The 27,710-nt window shown below is 49.6% G+C and overlaps 1 protein-coding gene across 1 annotated transcript; it reads right to left on the bottom strand.

The window, feature by feature from the left end:
• Nucleotides 1-73: 73 nt before the first annotated feature.
• On the bottom strand, nucleotides 74-27,497 carry LOC105934406 (serine/threonine-protein kinase D3). Its single transcript, XM_036130396.1, has 19 exons — nucleotides 27,213-27,497; nucleotides 24,201-24,747; nucleotides 16,997-17,135; nucleotides 14,889-15,020; nucleotides 14,492-14,652; nucleotides 13,494-13,683; nucleotides 13,312-13,389; nucleotides 12,305-12,488; nucleotides 12,061-12,184; nucleotides 11,252-11,329; nucleotides 9,502-9,772; nucleotides 4,567-4,619; nucleotides 4,417-4,489; nucleotides 4,227-4,333; nucleotides 3,985-4,146; nucleotides 3,198-3,296; nucleotides 2,859-3,126; nucleotides 1,926-2,011; nucleotides 74-340 (listed from the first exon to the last, which is right to left on the bottom strand). The coding sequence occupies exons 2-19, from the start codon at nucleotides 24,495-24,497 to the stop codon at nucleotides 167-169; spliced, it is 2,676 nt and encodes an 891-aa protein (XP_035986289.1). The 5' UTR covers nucleotides 24,498-24,747; nucleotides 27,213-27,497; the 3' UTR covers nucleotides 74-166.
• Nucleotides 27,498-27,710: the final 213 nt, after the last annotated feature.

The following is a 27,710-nucleotide window of genomic DNA, read 5'->3' as shown; positions in this document are numbered from 1 at the left end:
CAGGATTGCTGGTTCTGGTGTTAACGAGCTGCTGGGAAAGCTCCTAAAGTCTGGGTCGGGTCGGGCCGGGCCGGGTCGGGTCGGGCCGGGTCGGGTCGGGCCGGGTCGGGTCGGGCCGGGCCGGGTCGGGTCTCTCCAGAACTCCGCAGCCTGCAGGTCTGTGGGTCTAGGGGTCCTCGTCCATGTCGTCCAGGTTGGGCGACATGATGAAGTGGTCGGGGTGCTGCAGGCCGCGCTCGTCGGCGTACTCCTCCCAGCGCGCGTCGTCGCTCTCGTGGGTGATGTAGCGCTCGCCTCGCCGCGTCTCGAACTCTCTGAGGTCCAGCCAGGTGTGGTAGTCCTGCAGGACCACAGGGACACCAGGTCAGCCGTGGACCGAAAACACTGCTCTGACTGAGGAAGGTGAGGCGGGTCCCACCAGAACCAGAACCAGGCCTCCAGGTTTACAGGTTAGCAGCAACGCCGCACCTGGAGTCGCTAACAGATTCTACAGAACCAGCCCAGAGGAACCTTCTCCAGACAGCTGGGTTCTGCAGCTCTAAAATAAAACAATCTTTGTCTTAGAAATGATTTCCTTTCTTCCTGCTGAGGACATTTAGTCACAAATTAACATAAAGAACCCCAAACAACTTTTATTTTAACCCCTTCTCTTATATTTTTGTAATTTATTGTTAAAGATTCTCAGTCATCCAGTAATAATCATTCCAGAAAAAGTTAAAAAACAAACAATTCTTTCCAATTTTCACCTAAACCTTCACCTCCATGCAGGTGATCACAACATCTCCCCTGTAAGCCAGGCCAGTAACGACCATAAGATAAAATAAGATAAGATAAAATAAGATAATAAGATAGGCTTTATTGATCTCACAGTGGAGAAATTAATTCGGCTTAGTGATCAAAAGGAGGAAAAGGTGCATAAAGGTAAATAAAGTGTCCACACTGTATATCCAGACCTTAATGACTCCTCGTTAATTAGGGGTGGATCAGGTTAATCTGCGTGTTATCTAAGCCTTTAAAAGGCCTTTTTGAGCAATAATATAAAGCTTGATGCTCCACACTACTCCAGACATTTGAATTGAGCGAGTTTTCTGGATGGGAGGTGAAACGTCTTCAAAACGTCGGGGAAAAGTCCAGTTTTGTTTTGTTTTTTAACTTTTCTTGGAGTAATTTATTGTAATTTAATTTTATAATGACTTTCCAAACCATTTCATTTCAAGTACTGCCTCACAGTGCCACATAGCAAAGTCTCATCATTGAAACGGAGTCTAATTATGTTGAAAATCTGAAAAGTGATTGAATTTAAAGGCGCAATAAGTGAATATTCTAGAGAGAACTATAAAATAATGACATGAAGAACTAAAGGTGACGTTTCAGATGGACTGGACGTCTCGCCACAGCTCTGCGTTCTTCTCCAGTTTCTTGTTTACATAGCGGGCCGGCCACGTGCACGTGTACATGCACGTGCACGTGAAGAGCTCCCACTAAGGGCTCAGCCCCTCCCTGCCCTAAAATACCACCATCAGAGCAGCAGCAGATCAAGATGTTCTGCTAACAGCTTCATAAAGTTACGGGTTCTCTGAGGTGAGGCCGTGAATTTATCCTCTACAGTGTAAAGAAGGAGAGGAGGGCCTGGAGGCTCCATCTTGTTCTGGTCTACAGACGGAGCTCTAGCGCCACCTAGTGGTGAAACGTCGCTGATTTCTCCTTTAATGATGAGAGTTTAACCTGGCTGAAAGTTTCCATCACGCTTTAAAGAACCACCTTAAATGTAACGTAACTTTAAACCTGCTGAATACAAAGAAGCAGGAAAGTTAGTGGGAGCTGCAGAGGTTCTGATCCAGTTAAATGAGCTGCAGAGGTTCTGATCCAGATAAATGAGCTGCAGGTCCGATCAGGACAGAAGGGAACCGTCTGGTGCTGATTACCTGCAGCCAGGGGTGACTGAGCGACTTGTCCACGCTGAAGCGCTTCCTCATCTTCACCTGCAGCAGGTTGTTGATCAGGTCTTTGGCTGTTGGAGACAACCCAGGAAATCAGTCAGGAACCGGGTCGGACCGGGTCAGAACTGACATGTGACAGCGACACATTTCTAGCTTCAGCTCTTTGAAAAACAAAATGAAGTAACTACCCACATAATTATAGAAAATGGATTAGATGTTCTGGACATAATTGGGCTGAAAGCAGAGATGAACCCAGTTCTGTTTGGACCGCTATAGCTCACCCAACCTTTCTATCAGAACCGCCATTCCAGGGTTAAACGGGTCATGGACTATACTCGACTCAGTATCCATGACCCAGAACCTTTGGATAAAGTTTCTCCATCCAGTCGTAGGAGTTTGTCTCTCCTTCCATCCAGGATGTCTCCCACTGCTGGAGGACTTCCTGTTTTCTGTCCAATCAGAGCCCTCGTTCATTTCACCTCTGAAGGATTCTGTAGAAACTGGACCTGAAGGTTCTGTTTAAGCTGTTGGGTTTTCTACAAAAACTCTCAGATTCACCAGAAGGTTCTGATTCTCAGTGCAGGGATCGGTTTGAAAGAACTTTAGATTTTACAGAATCGGGTTTAGATTCTTGTCTGTGGAGTAATTTCTGGGTCTGGTTCTGAAATGACTCAGAATCTTCTGCCTCATCAGAATCTGACCCGGATTCCCAGCAGCAGCAGCCAGACGAATGGTTTTGGGAGTAGCTCCATCCCTAAATGTCAGACATTTTCTACATTCTTTAATCTTCTTCCTAAGTGGAGCAAAGTTCTGGACTGACAGCGATAAACGCTGCAGGGCAAGGCAGGGCAAGGCAGGGCGTCAAACCATCAACCTTCTGACCGGACGTGACTGAGAAGAGAGCGAGTCGTCTCCTACCGTCGTCTGAGATCTCCTTCCAGGGGTTGGGCGGGTACATGAAGGCGGCGTTCTGGATCTGGTCGTTGATGTCCTCGTCCTCGTTGAAGGGGAACGTTCCGCTCAGACTCACGTAGACGATCACGCCCACGGACCACATGTCCAGAGACCGGTTGTAGCCTTTGCTGCGCAGAACCTCCGGCGCCAGGTAGGCCGGCGTTCCGACCACCGAGCGCCGGAACGACTTCTCCCCGATGATGCGAGCGAAGCCGAAGTCGCAGAGCTTCACCTGGACGGAAGACGTAGTTACAGCGGGTTCTGCTGAGTTCTGAGGCATCAGAGCAGCGGATCGGTTCTGACCTGAGGAAAAGGCTCCGCCGAGGCCAGCAGAACGTTCTCAGGCTTCAGGTCACAGTGGACGATGTTCTTGAAGTGGAGATGCCTGAGAGCCACCAGGATCTGTGGAGAACGCAGAGAACATTGGACTCAGTGTTCTGCCGAGACGTCAACAGAACCCGACATCGGGTTTCAGTTTGTCTGTGTTCTGCTGAGGAACTACGTCCAGTTGGGCCCAGATTGGTTCCCCTGGCTGAACCTCTAATGTTCTAAAACCATCTGGTCCAGAACTGGCTGTTCTAGAACCAGTCTTCCCTGAGTTCTAGATCTAGGACCAGTTCATCCTGGCCTCTGGAACAGACGATCCAGAACACCAGATTCAGAACAAGCTTTTCCAGAACCAGCTAAACTAGATCAGCCATTTCAGAACCAAGAATAATACATGTCTGGTTCTGGTCTCTTCTGAAATCTGGCTATAAACCTTTTCCAGATGTTTGGAGTTCTGTAGCTGGAACCAATCTGGTTCTCAGAATCTCAGGACTGGTTTGTCCCGGGTCTTTAATCTACAGACGTTACGGGTTCAGGAGGGAACCCCAGACGTTCCTGTCTAGCAGATTCTGGATCGACCCGGCTGTCCTCCCAGTCGGACCTCTTCAGAAACCCCAGAAAGCATCCAGCATCCATCTAACAGATGTTCTCAACCAGCAGCAGAAACATCTAGAACGGTTCTAGATGAGCTGATGGGAGGCCCGTCAGATGTTCCTCAGGCCTTCATTCGTTCTCTGTCTACGTTCCTTCAGGTTCTACTGACCTGCGTCACAAGGAACTTGGTGAGGCGTTCAGGTAGTCGGCTCTTCTCGCTGGATAAAATCATCTCCAGCATGTCGCCGTGAAGCTTCTCCATGACCACAAACACCTGCTCAGGTGTCTCAAACATGCAGTCCAGGTTAACGATCCCAGGGTGGTGAAGGTTCTGCAGGAAACAGGACAAGAACCGGACCTTCACCAGTGACAGCTGATAAAGAAACACCCGTAATGTTGGAGAAGTCGTACCTGCAGGATGGCCACCTCGTTCCTCAGCTGGCTCTCCTGCTTGGTGGGAAACCTCATCTTATCGATGATTTTGATCGCCACGTCTCGGCCGGTCTTACGGTGTTTCCCTGCAGAACACGGAAGAACCGGATCAGTCTCCGGCACGTTTAGCAGCAGTTGCAACCGGCTGGAAACTTCAGGAATGTCTCACCGCCATAAACGATCCCAAACTGTCCCGATCCAAGAACCTCATCAGCAAAGATCTGATACACTGAGCTGATGTCCTGCACAGAGTGAACTGGGTCAGAACCCGCTCCCCGTCATCAGAACCTTAGAAACCAATGACTGAAGGACAACTCACCACGTTCTCCTGGATCTGGGAGTTGGACACGGATATGCTGATGGCGAGCTCCTCTGAGAAAACACAACAGAGAACGTTAAGAGTCCGACTCAATAGAACCTGTGATCATCTTCTGGGTCCCTCGGGTCAGAACCAAGCTATGGGCTTTTATTTTGATATCCCTGACATAATTTCCTGTGTTTGTTGGTGGAAGAGGTGCTACAAGTTTTTCCAGCTGGGGAACGTTTCAAGCTGCAATTAGTTTCCTCACCTCACACCAATAAATTCTGCTCTTCCTGTTACTTCCTGCCACTTCCTGTTACTTCCTGTCACTTCCTGTCACTTCCTGCTACTTCCTGACACTTTCTGTAACTTCCTGCCACTTCCTGCTACTTCCTGCCACTTCCTGCTACTTTCTGCCACTTTCTGTAACTTCCTGCCACTTTCTGTCACTTCCTGCTACTTCCTGCCACTTTCTGTAACTTCCTGTGACTTCCTGCCACTTCAATCCAAAAAAAGGTTAAAAAAACAAACAGTTGGACTTCTGTTCTGAAGCTGATGATGTTTCTCTTCCCATCCAGGAAGATTTCTCAATCCAAACTGTCTGAAGTAATGAGGCGTTCCCAGCTTTATAGACCTGCAGGTGAGGCCTTGTTAGAGCTTAATTAACCTGGAACTCACTACTCCAGACAGTTTGAAGCTGAGACAGCTTCCTGGATGGGAAGCAAAATGTCTTCAGCTTCAGAACAGAAGTCCATCTGTTCGGTTTTTTTTAACCTTTTTTTTTTGGATTGATCATGACCTGGATGCCTGAGAATCTTCAACCGCATATTCCTGCCACTTCCTATAGATTCCTGCCACTCCTGTGACTTCCTGCCACTTCCTGGGACTTCCTGCCACTTCCTGTTACTTCCTGGGACTTCCTGCCACTTCCTGTGACTTCCTGCCACTTCCTGTGACTTCCTGCCACTTCCTGGGACTTCCTGCCACTTCCTGGGACTTCCTGCCACTTCCTGTGAGTGTTCAGATGAACGTTAATTCAGGCTGACACCAGAGCGCCCCGGGCTGCTCCGTGGAGAGGAACCGATGAGCCGGTATCGATTTCAATCTGCTGCTGCGGTGTGATCAATACGTGCACTCTCATGGAGCCGTGCACGTGCTCCCATCCAGGCCGGCACTTATATCATCCTGCTGGCTTTATGTAACACCGATAACCGGGTCAGAACCTTAGTGATGCAGAATAAAGTCTAGTGTCAATGTTCTGATAGCATGAAGCTGAATAACAGAACTATATTTAATGTGAACCGCCACAGACCGACCCGACTGATCCGGTTACAGCTTCAACATCAGTTCTTCAGTCAAACATGTTCTCCTTGTTATTATGGACAAATATGGTCCAAAAGCCATTCTGATCGGTTCTAAATCCACCTCCATCTCGGCCACTCCCAACCTGGCAGCATTTTAAAACGGGTTGTTCTGATATCCTATAATATGTGAACGCTTTAAACCTGGATTAATATAGTCTAAATCTAAGTTCAGGACTGCTCTGTATATAGCCTGACCCAGTTTATATCCAGCCTCAGCTAGCCTGGTCTAAAGTCATTAACACATCTGTTTTAAATCCAGTGTAAAACCAGTCAGCTCAGGCTCAAAGTGGTCCAAATGGACCCAGACCCGGTCCATCCAGGAGTCAGAACCTTTAGAATCTGCAGCAGCTGATGTTCTACTGAGAAACATGAGAACCCATCCAACAGCAAATCTGCTGAAATGAAGGAAAAGGAGACGTGGGTCAGATGATGATGATGATGATTCTTAACGATGTCCACAATGAAGTAAAGTCTTGCTGTCACTCCTGGACATCACGGCAGGAACTGGAGGAACACCTGAGCAGAACCTGTGCAGGTAAGAAGCAGCGACCTCTTCGCAGGAGGTCCTCCTGGAGCGTCTGCTGGACTTTAACGATCCAAAGCGGAGAGAAGAAGACGAGGATTTCAGCCGGTTTGTCCTCATCAGTCTACTGCATGTAGGGGGAAGACGTTTTCTGTCGGTGCTCAGATGGACAGAAACACAACGGTCTGAAAAGCAGACCAGGACGTTTCAGTCCCAGCAGCAGGACCTGGCACCAAGTCCAAACTGCAAAGGAAGACTGGATCTCAGAGTTGTTTTCTTGGATCTTTCAAACACGTTTGGTTCTGACCTTCATCGTTTCCTTTGAGGGTCCTTCAACTGTTCCAGATCCAACAGAGCATCCTAAACCTCGTGACCTGCATATGTGCTTCACCTCAGCAGAGATGAGGAGTTTAGATGTACCCTCTCCCTACTGCCATTCATCAGGCTGGAAACATCTGCCGTCCATATATGATGTAACCCGACAAATATTAACCAGAACCGTCACCATGCTGGAAAGGCTTCAGGCTGAAAGCCAGTAAAGCTGAAGGCAGCTGGTTTTGAAGGTTTGAAATAGACGAGGATATTGTAGCTCTACTCGCAGCTTTAGTACCGGAAACCTACAGAATCCCTTACTGAGAAGACAGGAGACATGGAGGGCATGGTCAGTAAAATGCTGATGAAATCAGGAACCAAACCCAGCCTCAACCACGAGTTTATCCTCCAACACCTGAAAACACGTCCACCAGGCATTCATCCACTACCAAACCTGGATGTTCCTCATCATGCAGTCTCTGCTGAGCCAAAAGGAGCAGAAACTGTGTTTAGCCTTGACCCACATCCAGTCTAACCTGGTCTAAGTCCAGCCTGAGATGGCCTGCATCCAGGCTGGACTTAGACCAGGCTAATCTGCATCCAGGCTAACCTGCATCCAGGCTGGACTTAGACCAGGCTAATCTGCATCCAGGCTAACCTGCATCCAGGCTAACCTACATCCAGGTTAACTTGCATCCAGGCTAACCTGCATCCAGGCTAAAGTCAGAGATGACGTTGGTTTCTGTGATCCCGCTGATATCAGCTTGTGGGTCAGTGAGGACTCAGGGACGATGTTTCAGGTGAAACAAGCAGCGTGTGAACCGTCCTGTCTGCTTTCTCAGGTAGAAGCAGCTCAAGCTTCAGAGTTTAAAGACCATAAATCATTTCTTATGACAATCTGTCTCTATAATAATTGAAACTGTGTGTTTGCAGAGGCTGAATCGTTTGAGGGGGATTTATGAAGCAGTGTAGAGTATGTAGGGAGGGGGCCTGCTGTTACATCATCAGTGCATTAACTTATTGCTGTGTGAAGCTGTTTATAGCATCACTAATGACAGCTCCGATGCTTTTACAGCAACACTTAAAGCCACCAGGTGGAGGGAGGCTTTTATTGGATGAGCTCCGACAGAAACACAGAGATGGAGCGGAAAATCCCCTGAAATCCCTCTGATCAGGTTAAACTGACTGAAACAATATTCATCAGATGTTTCCAGACCAACAACCAGGAGAAAACAGAACGCTGCGAGGAACATCCGCCTCCAGCAGGAAACCACAACCCTCCATAAAAACCAATCAAAACTTTATTTAACAGCAGAGACCCGTCAATCACACCGTGAACGGAGCAGCGGTCCGGTCCAGAAAAGATGAAACCATCAGGACCTTTTCCAGAACCTCATCAGGAACAAGAGGTTTCACCATGGGAGATTTTAAACTACTCACTGGGAATCTAATTATAAAAGTTTTTACTTCTCTTAAACACTTTACGCTCTAAATGCTGAGATTTCAGATATTTGGACACATATAGGATACGTTTCATTAAGGGTTTATAATGTAAAAAAACATACATTAATACACTAAAAGCACTGCTTCAGATCATGTAATAATTTTACCAGACATTTCTGATGCTGTTTTGTGCAGGACCCAGTCTAACATATTTTAAATCCAGGATAAACAGACCTGAATTAGTTTGATATTGCCAATATTCTGTTTAATTTGCCCTAAATCCAGTTTAACCTTGCCTGGACACGTCTAAACTGGTCTACATCCAGTTTAAGATGAGCTAGAACCTGTCTCAACTGGTCCAAATCCAGTTTCACTTTATCTAAATCCAGTTTAACCTGATCTAGGCCCAGTCTAAACCGGTCTAAATCCAGTTTAAAGTAGTCTAGGCCATGTTTAACCTGGTCTAAATCCAGTTTCATTTTATCTAAATCTAGTTTAACCTGATCTAGGCCCAGTCTAAACTGGTCTAAATCCAGTCTAAGATGAGCTAGAACCTGTCTCAACTGGTCCAAATCCAGTTTCACTTGATCTAAACCCGGTTTAAAGTAGTCTAGGTCATGTCTAAACTGGTCTTAATCCATTTTAAAGTAGTCTAGGTCATGTCTAAACTGGTCGTAATCCAGTTTCACTTTATCTAAATCCAGTTTAAAGTAGTCTAGGCCCAGTTTAAAATTGGTCTAAATCCAGTTTAACCTGATCTAGGCTCAGTCTAAACTGGTCTAAATCCAGTTTAAAGTAGTTTAGGCCATGTCTAAACTGGTCTTAATCCAGTCTAAACTGGTCTAAATCCAGTTTAACCTGATGTAGGCCCAGTCTAAACCGGTCTAAATCCAGTTTCACTTTATCTAAATCCAGTTTAACCTGAGCTAGGTCTAAACCGGTCTAAATCCAGTTTAAAGTAGTCTAGGCCATGTCTAAACTGGTCTTAATCCAGTTTAAACCGGTCTAAATCCAGTTTAACCTGATCTAGGCCCAGTCTAAACCGGTCTAAATCCAGTTTAAAGTTGTCTAGGCCCAGTCTAAACCGGTCTAAATCCAGTTCAGACTGCTTTAAATCCAGTCTTGATGTCTGGAGGTTTTGCTGAGCTTCATTTTGACGGTTTCCTTCTGTAAATATGAAACAGTTCCAGTCCAGGAGTTCTTGAACTGATCCGTTTCTACCCAGTTGATCCGGTTTAACAGACTGAAACCAGAGTGTGGTCTGGACCATTTTTAACAAAGAAGCCAGACGTGTGGTTGTGATGAACTCACTGTGGTCCTTGCTGGGCCCCGCCCCGACGCTGGCCTTGGGGGTGACGGGCATCAGGGCCTGTCTGATGGCCTTCTCCCAGCTCCGGCCCACGACCCGGCCCACGCCCGACGCAGCCAGGACCGGGTTGTGGTGCGGACCGCCCGTATCCTCGCCGACGTAGTAGACCATGGTGGCAGTGATGACCTCGAAGCAGTGGGGGTTGCTGCCCTGAGGAAGGCTGCTGAAGTCCTGCGCCGCCTCCACCTGCAGGATCTCAGACAGCGGGACCTCCTGCCGGGGAGACGAGGAGATCACGTGAGCCAGAATCCCAAAAGTTCTGAGAACATGCTAGAGGAGGAGCTGGGATCGGTCCCGGCCTCCTCGACTCTTTCCTCTCTGATGAAACATTCACAGAGCAACGTTCTGCCCTGGCGGGGCTCTGCACCTCCACACCTTTCTTCTGCTGCCAGCTTCACCTCCTCATCCTCTGATGAAAAGGTAGAGGGCAGCGGGGCGACCAGCAGGGAGGACCCAGCCCCCCCACCAGTCTGCGCCGCTTCAAAGGCCCGTTTGAGCTGAAGGTCAGCCGGCCGTCAGATGAAAGGAGGAGGAGGAGGAGGAGGAAGCTGCCGGGACGGAGGTCAGCCGTCATGAAGGAAACTTTAAATCAGGGGAAACTCGTCTGATTCACCAACGCCATGAAAACCCAGAGCTGCTAAATCCTGTTTATCTGCAGCGCTTCATCCTGACTGGATTCATCCGCCGCTGAAAATAGTCCCTGGCCAACGCAGGTTCTTCCTGAATAAACGCTGAAGAACCGACAGGAGGCTGAAGCTGTTAGCAGAAACAGGAGAACCTGGTTGACATGAAGAAACGGCTCCACTCAGCTTCTTCTGTCCGACCCTCAGTCTGCTTTACTGGGATTTTCTGTGTTTTTAACCTTTTTCACATTTTGACTTCATGTAATCCTTTACTGTGATCCTCCTAAATAAAGTCGCTGCTCATCAGCAACCAGAGTCTAACAGCAGCGGTTCTCTTTCTGGCCTCAGAGGTTCTTCAGAGAACATCAGAGAACAATGGAGAGCCAGGAACCCAGCAGACGGGTCAGGGAGGAGGTTCTGGTCCAGTTTACAGCAGGTCAGGTTCTACAGAACCTCCCAGAGTTCTGATCATCATGTGGACCTGCAGAGAGGATGGACCTCCTGACCACATGAAGAAAACACACGTTTCTCCTGGTATCAGAGGAGAGAAATGAACGGATGAGCTTCAGAAGCTGTGACAGGATGAATGAAGCTGATTGTCTCACAGCATCAACACGTCAGAACGCTCCTCGTTTACATCCTCATCATTTAGATCTATAGACTTTTCCTCTGCCTGATGTTAATATTCTCTCTCCTCTCAGCATTTTACTGCATCGCCTCGTATAAACAGCTCAGATTCTCTTTAAATCGTCTCTGAAAAACACTTTAGAAATAAACTTTGGCAAAACCAGCGACATGAAATGTCACGACAGCCAATCAGACGAAGAGCTGCTGCTGTCTGAGGATTCCTGGTGAGTCCATCCTGGAGCCAGAGGCGGTGAAAGTTCTGAACTTATAAGATTTATTAGTCTAAATATTGAAAACCATGAATCCTGTTTGCTCCGGCAGAGAATCCCAGTAAAATAAACAGAAGCTTGAAGGAGGACAGGATGTGTGGATGTGTCTGTAGATCCATCCATCACAGCGGACCGGATGAACCGACTCTCTGAAAGCGGATCCGGTCTCCTACCTTGTAAAACTTGGCTGCACTTTCGTTCTGGAACAGAGTCAGCGTCTTGGTGTCCAGCCTCCAGTAATGCCTCTTCCTCTGCAGAGACACAGAAAGCTCGTCTTCATCACCGCTAACACCACAACAGCAGAAGAACTTTCCTGTCTGGGAACTGATCCAAACTAATAAAGTCAAAGGAACCAGAGGATCTCTGTGAGGGAGATAAAGGCAGAGCAGGTTAGAGACTCCATCTGGACCTGTTCCTGAGGGAGAACCTTCTGCTTCCTCCTGCACCTGGAAGGACTTCTTTCAATCATGAACTCAGAGAAATAAAAGCTTCTGGTGTGCAGACCTCAGACTAATAAAGCCAAGAACCCAGAAACTGGACCAGAGATAAACTTCTACAGTTGTTCCTGTAGAAGCAGACCGAGCATCGCTGCACGTCAGAAGTAACTCTGGGTCCGTTCATCAGAAGGTTTTAACCTGGACCTTCTCCTGGTTTCCATCAGGTCTGGACCTTCTCCTGGTTTCCATCAGGTCTGGACCTTCTGGTTTCCATCAGGTCTGGACCTTCTCCTGGTTTCCATCAGGTCTGGACCTTCTCCTGGTTTCCATCAGGTCTGGACCTTCTCCTGGTTTCCATCAGGTCTGGACCTTCTCCTGGTCTCCATCAGGTCTGGACCTTCTCCTGGTTTCCATCAGGTCTGGACCTTCTACTGGTCTCCATCAGGTCTGGACCTTCTCCTGGTCTCCATCAGGTCTGGACCTTCTGCCACCCTGGAGGTAACAGAGGGTTACACTGGTGGGTCTGTGGAGTGTTTTGGTCTCACCAGGTTGTCCCGGCTGGTGTAGTGGACCATCCAGCCCTCTTTGACCACCGTGGAGCTTTTCCTCTTGGTGTGCTTGATGGACTGGACCACCCTCATCAGAGGGATGTTGCTGCTGGTGCACGGGCTGCAAGAAGGTCAGGAAAAACCAGCCGTCAGTTTCTGGTCTGTGACTGGAGATAAATGCCTAAAATGGGTCCTGATGCTGATGGAAGGCAAACGGACCAATCAGAGCGTGTTCTCTCACCTGATGGCTCTGATGGTCTCATCGTCTTTCTCTCCGTCTGCACATGGACCCTCCATGAAGAAGAGTTTGTCCTCCGGCGTGGACAACTCGTCCTGCTCGTCCATACTCTGACCTCCGTCACTGTTCATGTCGCAGGTATCCACCTCCATGGTGGCCTCAGAGTCCAGACTGGGACTCAGCGGCTCTGCACCACAAACAGCTGCTGTTATTACCTGGACCCTCAGTGGCTATCACCTAGCATCACCTGCATCACCTGCATCACCTGCATCTCCATCCATCCATCTGTTCATCCATCCATCCATCCATCCGTCATCCATCATCCATCCATCCATCCATCCGTCATCCATCATCCATCCATCCGTCATCCATCATCCATCCATTCATCCAACCATCATCCATCCATCTGTCCATCCATCAATAACTTTAATAACCGTTGCCCATCAGTTAATTACTAAACCCGTCCACATTGCATTTATTCATTATTCCTAGTTAATGTTGCCCACTAAACAGTTTAACTTGTAACAATTTAACTAGTTATTATGCCCATTACTTAATCAGCACTAACCCCGCCCACCATTACTTAATTAGCAGTAACCCCGCCCACCATTACTTAATTAACAGTAACTCCGCCCACCATTACTTAATTAGCAGTAACTCCGCCCACCTGTCACTCCAGGACTAGCTACATTAGTTTAGCTAATTTCTGAATCATTATTACGATTCAGAAATTCTTCTCTGACTCCGCCCACAACACTAAATCTGACCACTGATGAATTTCTTCTTCTCTTCACCCAGCAGCGTTTCATTTAGCCGTACTCCTGCGTTCTTCATCCACCTTGTTTAGGTTTCATCACCATCAATAACTGATGCTGAGGAGCGGCTGCAGATAAATTAACTCAGTGGAGATTGAAATGTCTGCAGGTTCCAGACGTCTTCAGTCCTCAGCTGTTCTCAGAACCAACTTGGACCCTTTAAAAACTGAAGGAGTGAAACCAACCAGGACTCACCTCCGTTAAAGTCCACCTCGCCCAGGCAGTCCCGAGGCACCTTGGCAGCACATCTCTTATGGCAGTTAAACTTGCAGTCTGCAGCAGAGAACATGAGCAGACCGTCCTCCATGTTAGTTTGTGACATCACACCCCCCCGCCACCGGCGCCGGTTCTGCAGCCTGACCGGGCCGTCCGCTCACCTTTGCACTGCAGGCCCTGCCTGAAGAGCCCCTTCAGCAGCCGCTTGCAGTACTGGCAGATGGTGGGCCGGGTGTAGGTGTGGACGGAGAAGGTGTGGGGAACTTTGACCCGGCCCAGCACCATCTTCTCCATCCAGATGGGACGGCCGCTCAGCAGGGAGTTACGCTTCCCGGCCCCCAGGAGGGGGCGCTGTGGAGGCAGGAGGTGAGCTTTATCTCTCGTTCCTGCAGAAAACGTTCTCCACCAGAAGATCAGGGAACCAAACAAGAACCGGGCCACAGGAGGAAGAACTGTTCATCAGTGTCCCCCCCTCACCCAGTCCACTGGGTTTCATTGTAGCGCAAACAGAACCGGTACCAAACGGCCTGATGCTGGTTTGTGCAGCAGAACCGGTCCCATCAGAACCAACACGGGAACTAAATGGAACAAAGGTCCAGGAAGTTCTGCAGAGATGCAGCGGAGACTTAGTTTTATAAATCTGTTTGTGGAACGTTTAGGGAACGTTAGTTTGGACAAATAACCAAAACTAGATCATGTCACCCTGCGGCGGCAGAACCAGCTTCAGGTTCTCTGATCCGATGTTCTCCCTCAGATTCATCTCCACCGGAGGCTCCGTGGTCCGTTAATGGACGGAACCGCAGGAACCTCGGGTTGGTTTTGATCTCCTGAGCTGAGGGGAACCGATCTGCAGGAAGAACGCCGCTCCTGTTCTGCCTACAGGGAACAGGCTCGGTTCTGGTTCTGGTTCTGAGCGGGTAACTCTGCACGTCTGTGTTCTGATCCGCTCCGTAACCAAACTGTATCAATCAGACTCCTGTGAGGCTAAAGCAGCACAGCGTCTGGTTCTGATTGGACCGGTCTGCAGCGCCGGCTCAGATGGAAAATCCAGAGTTTGGCCTGCAGCCATCAGAGAGTCTGATGCCATCGGGGGGGGGGGGGGGGGGGGGGATCAGAACCCTCCCCCTGTCCTGGTTCCGGCCCGGCGCCAGCCACCTACCTCCTCCGGCGGCACCGGCGGCAGCTCGGCAGACGGGGGGCGGGCCACGGCGGACATGGCGGCGCCCGGCAGAGACACGTTGGACAGCCGCCTCTTCCTGACGCCGCTGCAGTTGTTGGGGATCTTGAAGGCGCAGCGCTTGTGGTAGTTCAGCCCGCATCCTGCAGAGGAGAACAGGTGATCGGGTCTGAGGTTCTGTCTGAGGTTCTGTCTGAGGGTCAGATTCATGAGTTCTGATCTACAGGATCCAAGAACATCGACTTTTCCTCTGGAGATAACACAAAGTTCACTATGTGGTGATAAAAGATAGATTAGCTGTTTGGGTTTATCTGGATCTCCTCAGATCTGGATCCTCACCTGGCTGCTAGCAGAACCACCTGCAGGAACATCTGCTCACCTTCACACTTCAGGCCCTGCCTGACGAGCCCCCACAGCATCTCGCCGCAGTCGTCGCAGAACGCCGGCGCTTTGTACGAGTGAACGTAGAGGGTGTGAGGCCGGATCTGGAAGTCCTCCTGCGTGGCCAGAGCTGAAACACAGGAGCAGTCAGAGAGCCTGGAGAACATCAGAACCTCCAGATGGGTCAGAGTAAACCGGGTCATCAGCCCAGTCAGAGGTTCTGGAGAACATCAGAACCTCCAGGTGGGTCAGAGTAAACTGGGTCATCAGCCCAGTCAGAGGGCCTGGAGAACATCAGAACCTCCAGATGGGTCAGAGTAAACCGGGTCATCAGCCCAGTCAGAGAGCCTGGAGAACATCAGAACCTCCAGGTGGGTCAGAGTAAACTGGGTCAGCAGCCCAGTCAGAGGGCCTGGAGAACATCAGAACCTCCAGATGGGTCAGAGTAAACTGGGTCAGCAGCCCAGTCAGAGAGCCTGGAGAACATCAGAACCTCCAGATGGGTCAGACTGAACTGGGTCATCAGAGCTGCAGGGAATCCTCTGGAAAAGCTGAACCGGACCCAGGAACCGAGGTTCTACCAGCAGGATTTTAAAGGAACGTGATTTGTTTCCAGAAATTAGACTTAGAACCCAGACCCGGTCTTCGGGTTCCCTCCAGAACCGGTACATCATCCATCAGGAGCCTGCAGCATCACTCCTCCCATCCGACCAGAGCTCAGTCTCTACAAACTGGGTCAGAACAATCCTCACAACAGAACCTCCTGCTGCGTCTGCCTTGTTTTCTGCAGCAGTTCTAACGGGTTAAACAGAACCTTCAGGTCCATTTTCTACAGAACCATTCAGAGGTGAAATCTCCTGGCAGTGGATGAGAGAGTGGGCGTGTCTCCCTGCACGCTGGGCTCTGATTGGACAGAAAACAGGAAGTCTGGTAGCTGTGGGAGGCACCCTAAATAAAAAAGGTTCTGAATCGTTCACCGGGTCAGAACCGCCATCACTCTCTCAGATCTGAAGGAATCCACTAGAGGTCAGGTACAGTCCAACCTTCTTGGACCCATTTTAACTTTGAACGGTGGTTCTGATGGAAAGGCGGACCGAGCTTTGGAGGTCCAAACAGAACTGGGCTTATCATCGTTCTTCTAAAATCACATTATCACCCAGGAGGATGAGAAATCTGAGCGGCCCAAATGAGCCGGTTCTGGAGGGTAACCGGGCCTTAGAGATGGGGGGGGTGGATGGATGGATGATGGATGGATGGATGAATGGATGGATTAAGGATGGATGGATGGATGGATGGATGAAGGATGGATGGATGATGGATGAAGGATGGATGAAGGATGATGGATGGAGGATGGATGAAGGATGATGGATGGATGGATGGATGGATGGATGGATGAAGGATGGATGGATGATGGATGGATTAAGGATGGATGGATGGATGGATGGATGATGGATGGATGATGGATGGATGAATGATAGATTAAGGATGGATGATGGATGGATGATGGATGGATGGATGGATTATGGATGGATGGATGGATGGATGGATGAAGAATGGATGGATGATGGATGAAGGATGGATGAAGGATGATGGATGGAGGATGGATGAAGGATGATGGATGGATGGATGGATGAAGGATGGATGGAAGGATGGATGGATGATGGATGGATGAATGATAGATTAAGGATGGATGAAGGATGGATGGAGGAGGTCTAAGGTCTCTGCAGCTGCAGGCAGCAAACAGGAAGTGCTGAGGAACCGGTGGAGGAACCGGTGGAGGAACCTGCAGAGCTGCAGCTTCCTGGAGGAAGTGCTGCAGCCTGTTCATCCTGCAGAGCGCTCTGCAGCGTGTTCTCATGTCACTTCCTGCCACGGAGCAGGAAGTGACATCATCACACAGAACGCTGCGGTGACCCGGCGCCGCAGCAAAAGGAAACCAGGTCTGCGCTGAGCTCACCTTCACAGACGAGAGGAAGCGGAGGTGAAGATAAGCTGAGAAGGTAACACCTCACAGCCTGCAGACGGAACCGCGATCCAAACGGGCCCAGAGAACCCAGACAGCACTCATAAGAACAAACCAACCAGCTGCAGGGAACATCTCAGTACCTGAGAGCACCACCTCCACCAGGTCGCCCTCCTGGATCTCCTCGGCCGACGTCAGGCGCTGCAGGACGTTGTCCGAGCTCAGGTCGTGGCGGAAGAGCAGGATCTTGTCGTACATCCCGAAGAATCCGCATTCTGGGAACTGAGGAGGAAACGGGTCACATGAGCAGATGTTTGGAGGGCAGCAGATGTTTGGAGGGCAGCAGATGTTTGGAGGGCAGCAGATGTTTGGAGGGCAGCAGATGTTTGGAAGGCAGCAGATGTTTGGAGGGCAGCAGATGTTTGGAGGGCAGCAGATGTTTGGAAGGCAGCAGATGTTTGGCTGGATGGAACCAGCAGGTGCTACACCTGGCCACTCTCAGGTGTAGCACCTGCTGGCTGCCAGAGCTCTGGTTCATAGTGTCAGCAGGTAACTTTACATCAGAGAGGACATAAATCACATGTGGGGTTCTCCAAGGTTCCATCCTGGGTTCCTCCTGTTCTAGATCTACATGCTCCTCTAGCTCAGATCATAAACATCATCAGCTACCATCACTATGCAGACGACACACAGCTCTACATCACCATGTCACCAGGTGACTATGAACCAGTTCAGCCTCTGAGGAAATAGAAGAAATCAATGCAGGAGGAGACTAAATGTTCTTTAACTGAATAAAAACTGAAGGAATAATTGTTTCTACATTTTACTCCAACGTTCTTTTATTCTGTTTTATGTTCCTATATTTTAACTTTCTGTTGTTTTTGTGCTGAAACGTGAAATAAACTCAGACATTTACGATTCTGTGAAGATCTCATCACGTTTTCATAAATAAACCCAGAGAACTCTGAAGGTTCTGCAGAACCAGACACCACGTCGCCGTAGGAGCTGCTGCTTCTCCCTCCGGTTCTGAACGGACCTCTGTGAGGCGGAGACGGTTCTGGTCCAGCTCAGCCGTCCCAGGACGTCCTCAGGAGACGTTCTGGAACAACAGAACCGTGACCTTCTGGTTCTGGATGGGACACTGCAGGGTCCAGTCTGCCAGGAGTTCTGGTCCTGACCCAGACGGTTCAGATAAACGTCCGGACCTTCATCACCATCGTCCTCCAAAGTGAGCTGGACAGTACCGACCCAGAGCAGCGGTTCCGGTACCAGTCAGGTGTTTCCGGGTCAGGTTAAGGAACCGCCTGCAGAGCTCCTAAATCCTCTGCTGCTTCCAGGTGCCATAAAACTCTTCCTGCTCCGGGCCGGGCCGGGCCGGGCCGGGCCGGTCCAGTAATGGAGCCAGCAGCTGGGGGCCGCTGCATCCGCCGGTTCTGACCTCACTCAGGAAACAACAGGAAGCCGGGTCCGGCGGGTCCAGCGGGTCCGGCGGGCCCGGCAGGTCTGGGACCGGGGGAGTTTCATCCGTCAGGCTGAGGGAGAGCAGAACCCAGCAGGACTGTTAACGGTTCTGGTTCAGAAGTCACGGACCCCAGCAGCATCCAGACGTCCAGAACTTCTTAACCCGACTAACGGGTTCATCACAGACCCTCAGATCAGTCTGGGTCCAACAGAACCAACAGGAAAAATCATCTGAGCGGCAGATTTACAAACAGGTTGAACTGAATTAAAGCTGTAGACTGCAGAGAAACGACCCGGACCATCAGAACCAACCAGAACCAAACACATACTTTGCTGCAAGGCACCAACACACGATCAGTCTGGGTCCACCAGAACCACCAAGGAAAATAAAACAGAATAATCATCCTGACAATCGGAACCATAAACCCGAAGGGAACCTGGAATTAAAAAGGACCAGAACCAGAACAGGTTTCCCTTCCAGAACTTCTCAGCAGGAAGAGTCCGGCTCCGACACCTCAGTGGTTCTGATGCAACGCCTCCTCCTCCTCACCTGATGATGAAGATGCAAATCGGGTCAGATCTGCGGGTTTGATCCGACCCGTCTGAAGGTCCGGAACAATCACCTTATCTGCTAGAACCAAATCTGCTTCCTGGTTCTTATCGGACAGGTGAGTACGGCTTTGTGCCCAGAACTCCGGCTGCCGAGCGGCGCCGGGCCCGTCCAGCAGGAACAGAACCGACCGATTAGAATAAATTAGAATAAATCCTGACAGTGATACGGACTTCCTGCTGGAGATGGAGAACCGGAGGCCAGAACCAGAGTTCTATAGGATCACAGCAGCTTTGTTGGGTTATTTTTTGTTTTATAAGGAATTTCTGTAAGTTGAAGGAAAATATTCATGGTTTTCAATTGTCTTAAAAATCTGAAAAGTGTGGCGTGCATCTGAAACCAGCCCTGGAGTCAGAAGTTGGTAGAACCTCCTCTGGCTGCAGGTCTTTTGGAGGTTTTCTCCTGCAGCTTTGAACGTCCACAGACTAAAGAGCAGGATAACAGGATTTAGTCCCACGGGGGACAAAGACATCATCTGGACCTGGATGGTGGTCCAGATGGACCAGCAGCAAAAAGCAACTTCACTGTTAATAAAAGAAGCATAATCCACATCTCAGGTCTCCTGCTGCCTCTAACAAGGTTTCTTCCAGGATTCTTCTGGATTCAGCTCCATCCACCCCCCCTCCAGCTCTGGCCTGCTTCCCGCAGCATGATGCTGCCACCGCCGTGCTTCACAGTGGGAGTGTTCAGGGCGATGTTCAGTGTGTTCTGTGTTTTGAGACCAGAAGGATCAGCGTTGATCTCCTCAGAGCTCCTCCTCCACATATTTGCTGTTTTCCTGCACAGCTGGCGGACTGCAAGCAGGACTTCTGCTGTTTCAACCATAAATGACCTGTGGACAGGTTCTCCCACCTGAGCTGCTGGTCTCTGCAGCTCCTCCAGAGCCACCATGGTCCTCCTGCTTCTCTCCTGGTCCAGCCTGTCAGTCCAGGTGGACATGATGATCAGAACTCTGGGAGGTTCTATTGAACCTGACCTGCTGTAAACTGGACCAGAACCTTCTACTGGTTGTTCTCTGAAGAACCTCTGAGGCCAGAACCAGAACATCTGCATTTGGACCCGGCTTCAGGAACACTGGACTCTGGTTGGAGGCCCTGGATTAATCTGCGCTGGATTACAGCAGCAGGCCACGTCTTTTATTTCTTAGTTTGTAAAAATGTCTCAAACCATGAATCCTTTTCCCCTGGTTCTGCTCTACGTTCTGTTGGTTCTGTCTCATTAAATTGGAACTGGATCAGAACCCAGTCTGGACGAGCTCTTCTGTAAATCCCTCTAATTTAACGGATCACCTCTGATGTTTCTCTGGGATTCACCGTTTTTCTCAAACTTCAACATGAATCAAAGAATCTGGGGATTTCTAGAGGACGTTTTTAAGTTCAGATCGGGTCCGGTACCGGCGGTACCAGACGGTACCAGACGGTACCAGACGGTACCGGAGGTTTCATAACGCAGACAGCTGCTGACTTCCAGGGTTTTATGGAGACAAAAGTGCAGTTTGGATAATCCAGGCGGTAAAACCTGCTTTTAACGGCTGTTAGGCAGCGCGCTCCATCAGAGGACTTGATTAACGGATTAAACAGAACCTCTGATGTTCTGCTCATCAGCAGCTGAGCGTTAACTCGTTCGTGTAAACCCGGTTCAGCAGAACCTTTGTCGGGTCACGGAGACGGAGAGGGACGTTTCTCCTCGTTAGGGAACATCACACCAGAACCTTCAGAGTCACCCCTGGATCAGAACCCGCACAGAACATCAGAACCACTGCACCCCTGGATCAGAACCCGCACAGAACATCAGAACCACTGCAACTCTGGATCAGAACCTGCACAGAACATCAGAACCACTGCACCCCTGGATCAGAACCTGCACAGAACATCAGAACCACTGCACCCCTGGATCAGAACCTGCACAGAACATCAGAACCACTGCACCCCTGGATCAGAACCTGCACAGAACATCAGAACCACTGCACCCCTGGATCAGAACCTGCACAGAACATCAGAACCACTGCACCCCTGGATCAGAACCTGCACAGAACATCAGAACCACTGCACCCCTGGATCAGAACCCGCACAGAACATCAGAACCACTCTAACTGCACGCTCTGTAGGCGGGTCGAGAGACCATTCAGCAGTGCTCTCTCTCTCTCTCTCTTCACCTGCAGCACCACCTGTCCTTGGTTACCACGGCAACCAGCAGAGAGGAGAGGAGCGTCTGTCACGTCGCCATGGCGACGCGGACGGATGCTGCAGCGATGCTCGTGAGGAGACAGAACCTGGAGGTTCTGGTCCCCGAGCTACAATGACCCTGATCCAGAATAACCGGATCCAGAACCCTCTGATTCAGATCTGAGTTCAGGAAATGTTCTGGTTCTGGTCCCCAGCAAACCCGGTCATCTTCCAGAACCTGATTCAGAACCATCTGGTCTATTCCTGCTCTGACACCCAAACTCACCTCATCTGATCCAAAAATGTTCTGGTTCTGTTCTCCAAACTACTTGAGTACGGCACCCGGACCCGTTCTTACAGAACCGACTGTACTGGAGGTTCTGGTCTGTCTCTATAAACGGCAATAAAAGTTCTGTTTCATTTCTCCAGGCTAACCTGAGTACAACCCAAAACCGTTTGATCCAGAACCGTTCCACAATGATCCAATCCAGAACCGTATGTTCCAGGGACATTTGATCCAGAACCGCCTGACCCAGAAACAGAATCACCTGATCCAGTAGCACAGGATCAAGAACCACCTAAAGCAGACCCACCTTTTCCAGAACCATTTGTCCTAAAAGTTCTGGTTTCTTCTGGATCTTCCTCCAAACACGGAGGTTCCAGGTCCTCCTGGGACAAAGTTCCAGATGTTTGGACATGCAGACCCGCCCAAATGGTTCTGACCCGGATGGAAATGGACCCATGCATTTGTCATCCAGTTAGAATGAAGATCTTCCATCCTGGACTCGGGTTGGAGCGACTCGGTCCAGGATGGATTGTTGGGAATGTGGCGGTGACCTTCAGAGGAGGGGAACTTCCCACTGCCCCTGAACACACCGCCGCAGACACACGGCAGAACCCGACACAAAAGGAGGAAAGAGCGGATTCCAGTCATGATGTCATTTTATGGGCCGACCCGTGAATCATGTAGAAGGGTCCTGCTGGGGAACAAGCCAGGAGGAAGTCCCAGAACCATCAGACTTCCTGGAGTTAAGCACCGCTGACCGAGTTTGGGAAGTTAGCGCCTGCTCCAGGAGTCCAGGGCTCTTTCAAGCACAAAACCTCTGCAGGAACTCTGCAGGAAGTCTTCCCACAATCTGATCCGAGCCCAGAGGAACGTCGCAGCTTCATGCCGTTGTTACCAATAAAAGAGGAAAGGTTTTATTCCGGATCAGCTGTTCCCACCAGAACACCTGAGTTAGACCAAAGCTCCCGCTGCTCCGTCAGGTACAGCAGCCTCATCCTGAAACACGGCGAGTTGGACAGGAATGAGCTGCGTTACCTACAACTGCCAGCAGGTGGAGTCTGCAGCGGAGCTCTGGCCAATCAGCACTGAGCTCTGACCCGGTCAGCTCCATCCAACAGGATCCATGCAGGCCGGTTCCAGAGGTGCTCATTTTTCCCGGTGCTGGTCCACTTCCAGGCAGAATGGATCCAGAGAGTCTAACCGGGTCGGAACTTCAGGGACGCATGAAGGAACGTCATCACAGATCCTTCCTCCCACAGAACCATCGCTGCTCCCTGCAAACTCACACGTCTCTCCTCCCGGCTGCTGTGGCAGCTTTTTACTCCAGGAAACAGTCTGTGGGGCTTTTTATGCATAAATATATAAACATATTTTTGCTCATTTGCTCCTTTCTGTTTGACTATGTTAGTTTTAATAATTAATAACTACAGTATTTGGTATCTTCATCTATCTTTGGACATCTGGAGTTTACTAAGAGACAAAAAAGGAGATTTCTATCCTATAAGACGTCTTTCACCTGCTCTTAATTTATATTTATTATTAAATAGCATTTTAAGTAAATAATTTGTAGTGAAGCAAGAAAAATGAAGAATAAAATCTGACAAATAGTCAATAAATCACACTTAACGAAAAATTATACTGTATAATTTAAAATAAAATTTGAAAATGTATAAATATTCTAAAAATTGCGTCTTTTACAAATTTACACACATTGAATCAGTACTTCTTTATCTGTATATGGGTTTCAATTTAATATTTAACTTTTTATTTATTATGTTTTTATTCCTCATTAGCAAAAACAATTGTCTTGTTTTTCTTTGTTTTCAAAGTTAAGAAAATGAGAATAAATAAATAAAATGACTATTATTATTAGGATAAATATTTATGTATTGATATTTAATATTTGAAACTGCTTGTAATAATCATACTTTGTTAGGAATAAGGAACTAGTGTGATAACGGGTTTTAGAACCCGTCGACCGTCAGCTCCTTAAAAACAACGAGCAGCTGTGACACAGGAAGTGGAGAGCGCTGACGCTGCAGCGAACAGGAAGTGACATTCCCTCACAGAAGACGACGCTCCCTTTGTTGAAGCTGTAAAAACGACACCAGCGTCTGACTGGAGGCCCGCAGAGACGCAGTCGGCTTACAGCTGATCCACAGAACCGTGCAAACATTCAACAACAGAACCGTGCAAACATTCAACAGAACCGTGCAAACATTCAACAGAACCGTGCAAACATTCAACAGAACCGTGCAGAGTTTACAGAGTTTAAGCGCCGCTCTGCAGACCTGACGGCTGCTCTGTCTGCAGCTGAAGGAGAACCAAGTTTCCCATTTTACCACCAAAGTGAGGGTTCTAGGCCTCGCTTGGCTTTAGGATCAGGTGAGCTGCAGAAGGCCCGGTCCTCACTAAGCATGTAGAACATGGATGTGTGCGGCGGTGAGCAGGTGCTGCCTTCAGCGCAGAAACCAGAAGATGCTGAGATAAACGGCTCAGAGCGGAAGTGTGCAGGCTGAGCTGTAGACTCCTGATCCAGGTCTGCTCAGCATCTTCTGCACCAGCAGCCAGACCTGCTGTTGTTCTGCTGCAGAGGTTCTGCTGCAGAGGTTCTGCTCTGACCCGGCTCTGGTCTCTGCTGCTGCTGGTAAACTCGGCGCTGCAGGCTGGTGCGTCTGCTAGAATACGGAGGTCCCCTGAGGAACCAGGTTCTGCCGTTCCTACCGGAACATCTCAGTCCAGATTGTTCTCTCAGGTGGTTCCACCATCAGACCTTCCCTCCCACCCCCCTCTGACCTGCAGGTCAGTGCAGAAACCCGCCATACCTTCTGATCCACCATGGAGCAGACGAGCTCTCGGACCGCCAGCAGCGACATGTCTCCGGGGTCAAGGGTCACGGTCTCCCTGGTGAGTCCGATCTGCAGCAGGAAGGAGACGCCCTGCAGAGAACCTCTGGAGTTGGTGGGGCTGGGGGCCGTCTGGCTGCCCCCGGACAGCCGGCTGCAGACGGCGGTGGGCGGGCTGGGCGACGGCGAAGGAGTGGGCGGGGCTTGGTGCTGGGGGAGGGCGGGGCATGAGCGCGGTGAGGGCAGAGAGGGGGGGGGGCTGTTATCGGCTGACATGTTGCTGTTTCACAGAGAAAGATCTTTAAGTGGAGCAGAAACGGAGAGAAGCGCCGTCAGCCGATGGTGATGCGTCCCGACCGCTGGCCCCCCTCCTGACTGCTGGAATCCTGCTTCCTGTCACCGCGGAGCATCTCGGACCTGATCCCCGGGAAAGGAACCGGCAGGACGGGCAGACGCTCAGGATGTAGTCAGCGGAGCCTCAGGTGTGGGTCAGAACCAGACGGGTCTGCAGTCAGAGGGCCTGCAGCTGGAAACAGCAGGAGAAACAGAGACGCCATCATCACACAGGGTAGGGAACCGGTTCTGGTCCAAATCCAAACTGAACAGGAACCGGTTCTGGTCCAAATCTAAACAGGAACCGGTTCTGGTCCAAATCCAAACTAACCAGGAACAGGTTCTACAAAATAAAAGTAACAGCTGGAGATCCGCAGCCTTCAGCCGCTTCCTGGCGGTATTGGTGACATTAAATCATTTGAGTTTAACGAACATAACGGACATAAAACCGACCCGTTTCCTCTGAACCCCCCCCCCCCCGGCCCAGGATGTTAAACAGACGCAGCTCTTAGGTGTGATGATCTCATTAACTCTGGTAAAATCATAATTCCTTCATCCCAGACGAAGGAATCTAGGCCCAGCCTGGACTCCAAGCTTTCAGAACCTCCGGCTGGATTATTGTGACTGTTTTATACCAGGAATTAGCCATGTCCCGCCTCTCTGCACCGGCTGCACATTTATCTCAGGATCACTTTTAAGAGCTGCAGCTACAGAACGTTCTTCCTAAAGTAAGACGTGTTCTTTAATTGGATACATCTGGGTCCTAGAACTTGTTCTAGAGATGCACCCATCCGATACCTGGATCGTATATCGGCTGGATGATGGCGATCCATTATTCCAGTCCAGTCATTTATTTTTTTATTGATTTCATACGCAGCATAGTCACGCAATCTCGTCACTTCTATGTTTGTTACGCACAGCAGCTAGCAGCGAGCTAACAGTCAGCTAGCAGTGAGCTAACAGCAGCTAGCAGTGAGCTAACAGCAGCTAGCAGTGAGCTAACAGCAGCTAGCAGCGAGCTAGCAGCGAGCTAGCAGCGAGCTAGCAGTCAGCTAGCAGTGAGCTAACTGCAGCTAGCAGCGAGCTAACAGCAGCTAGCAGCGAGCTAGCAGTCAGCTAACAGTGAGCTAACAGTCAGCTAACAGCAGCTAGCAGCAAGTAGCGAGGCACGTCTGCCGTCTGGAAACATTTCAAAGTCGATTCGACAACAAGTCCGACTGCAACACGCAGCATCTGCCATACATCTGATGGGGGGGGGGGGGGGGGTAATGTTGGTAAAACACTACACGCTTAAATAAGCACCATGCTAGAGAACATTCAGAACTTTTTTAACAATGTTTATTTCAAACCTGATAACTTCACTCACATGGCGAGGTACACGGTTTATTCATTCAACAGTATCGGACCGGTATCGGGTATTGGGTGTCGGGTATTGGACCGGTATCGGATGTAGGGTATCGGGTCGGTGTCAGGTTTCGGGTGTCGGGTATCGGCCGATACGCTTAGCCCAGGTATCGGATTGGGTCGGACTCTTTGGACCTTCTGATTCTGCTGTTTCTTTCTGTAACCGTTCTGTCAGACTGAAATTGGCCTGAAGTTGGTGTGAATTTCAGAATGTCGTGTCTCTAAAAACGGGATCTGATCTTTTCCTCTGTAGAGCTCAGGAATATTTTAGGTTTCTTTTCTTTCTACTAAAACACGGATAAAAGCGAAAAATGTTTGATTAAATCAGCTGTGGTTGATAATCTGAGGCAGAATTTGGGATTGTTAACTGAGATTAAAACAAAATGTTTATTGCCAGATTATTCATGTGAAGGAGGCGCTGCTCCTCAGGAAATGCTCGTTTAGTGGCTTTTAGTCCGTTTCTGTCAAAGATTTGGGAGAAAATGTTAGAAGTTGGAAAATGGGCCTCCTGTAGGTTTAGTTGATTTAAAAAGTGCTGATTCACAACAAACGTGGTGTCAATATGATAATATCATCTGCATAGAGCCATATTGTATTTTAGGACCCGTGGCTTTAATATTCTGTTATTTTTCTGCTGTTAGACAGTTATGACAGGAGGGGAAATTCTGGTCCGGTCAGCTGTGAAACCTGAGGATGGGAGCGGACTGCGGTCCAGCTGCGGTCCAGCTGCGGTCCAGCTGCGGTCCGGCTGCGGTCCGGCTGCGGTCCAGCTGCGGTTCCGCCTCATTCAGAGGAGGAACCGCAGCTGCTGGTGGTCCAGGATGATGGTGATGGAGAACCTGGTGGTTAGAGCAGCTTCCAGCCGTTTATACCACACTGATGGACCCGCCTGTAGACCGGACCCAGAAGGTTCTGTCTGAGAATCTGCAGCCTACCCCCCCCCCCCCATTTCAACTATTCTAATTAATTGGTATAAATATAAACTAGGCCTTTCTGTTCTATACAACCTGTTCCACCTGATGCATGTCACATGTTGAAAATATAAAAATGTTCCCAATGAACCGACAGAGCTTTAACTCCATCAGAACCAGCAGAACACGGTCCAAAGAACATCTGCAAACATCTGGATCTGACCTTGGGATCTGAATAAAAACAGTTCTAATGAGGAGGAGATCAGCAACAACAGCGATCAGAGAGCAGTTCCATCCTGAAAAGCAGCTTTTAAAGTTTTAAAGAAGAAAAGTTAGACACTACCTCCTGTGATTGTTCAGCTTCCACCCAGAACCGAGCCCAACAGGGACTTTTTACTCCGAACCAGCAGGATTCTGCAGCGCTGCCGCTAAGTCCAAAGCTCTCGGTCCTCCGAACTGGACCCCGCGGCTGGAGTCCGAGGATAAAGTCGCGTTTCTCCTCCAAACTACGGAGACCCGTCCGAACTGCAGCGGCTCCGAGCGGATCTGAGAGAAAATGCCATCCGCGGCGTCTACAGGGAGAGGAGGTCTCACTCTGAGCAGAAAACCGGGGACAGACCCAGAGAGAGGAGGTCTCACTCTGAGCAGAAAACTGGGGACAGACCCAGAGAGAGGAGGTCTCACTCTGAGCAGAAAACTGGGGACAGACCCAGAGAGAGGAGGTCTCACTCTGAGCAGAAAACTGGGGACAGTCCCAGAGAGAGGAGGTCTCACTCTGAGCAGAAAACTGGGGACAGACCCAGAGAGAGGAGGTCTCACTCTGAAATGATTCAAACTATAA

This window comes from Fundulus heteroclitus, unplaced genomic scaffold (genome assembly GCF_011125445.2).
Source record: "Fundulus heteroclitus isolate FHET01 unplaced genomic scaffold, MU-UCD_Fhet_4.1 scaffold_36, whole genome shotgun sequence".
Taxonomy (NCBI): domain Eukaryota; kingdom Metazoa; phylum Chordata; class Actinopteri; order Cyprinodontiformes; family Fundulidae; genus Fundulus; species Fundulus heteroclitus.
This window is presented reverse-complemented; position numbering and strand designations above follow the sequence as displayed.

Excerpts from the sequence above, each read along its gene's own strand:
- LOC105934406 (XM_036130396.1), bottom strand. The coding sequence starts at position 24,497 with ATGTCAGCCGATAACAGCCCCCCCCCCTCTCTGCCCTCACCGCGCTCA. Across the intron at positions 9,773-11,251 it reads GTGCAGCCAAGTTTTACAAG|GAGGTCCCGCTGTCTGAGAT; the intron begins GTAGGAGACCGG and ends TCTCCCCGGCAG. Across the intron at positions 341-1,925 it reads TCAGTCACCCCTGGCTGCAG|GACTACCACACCTGGCTGGA; the intron begins GTAATCAGCACC and ends GTGGTCCTGCAG.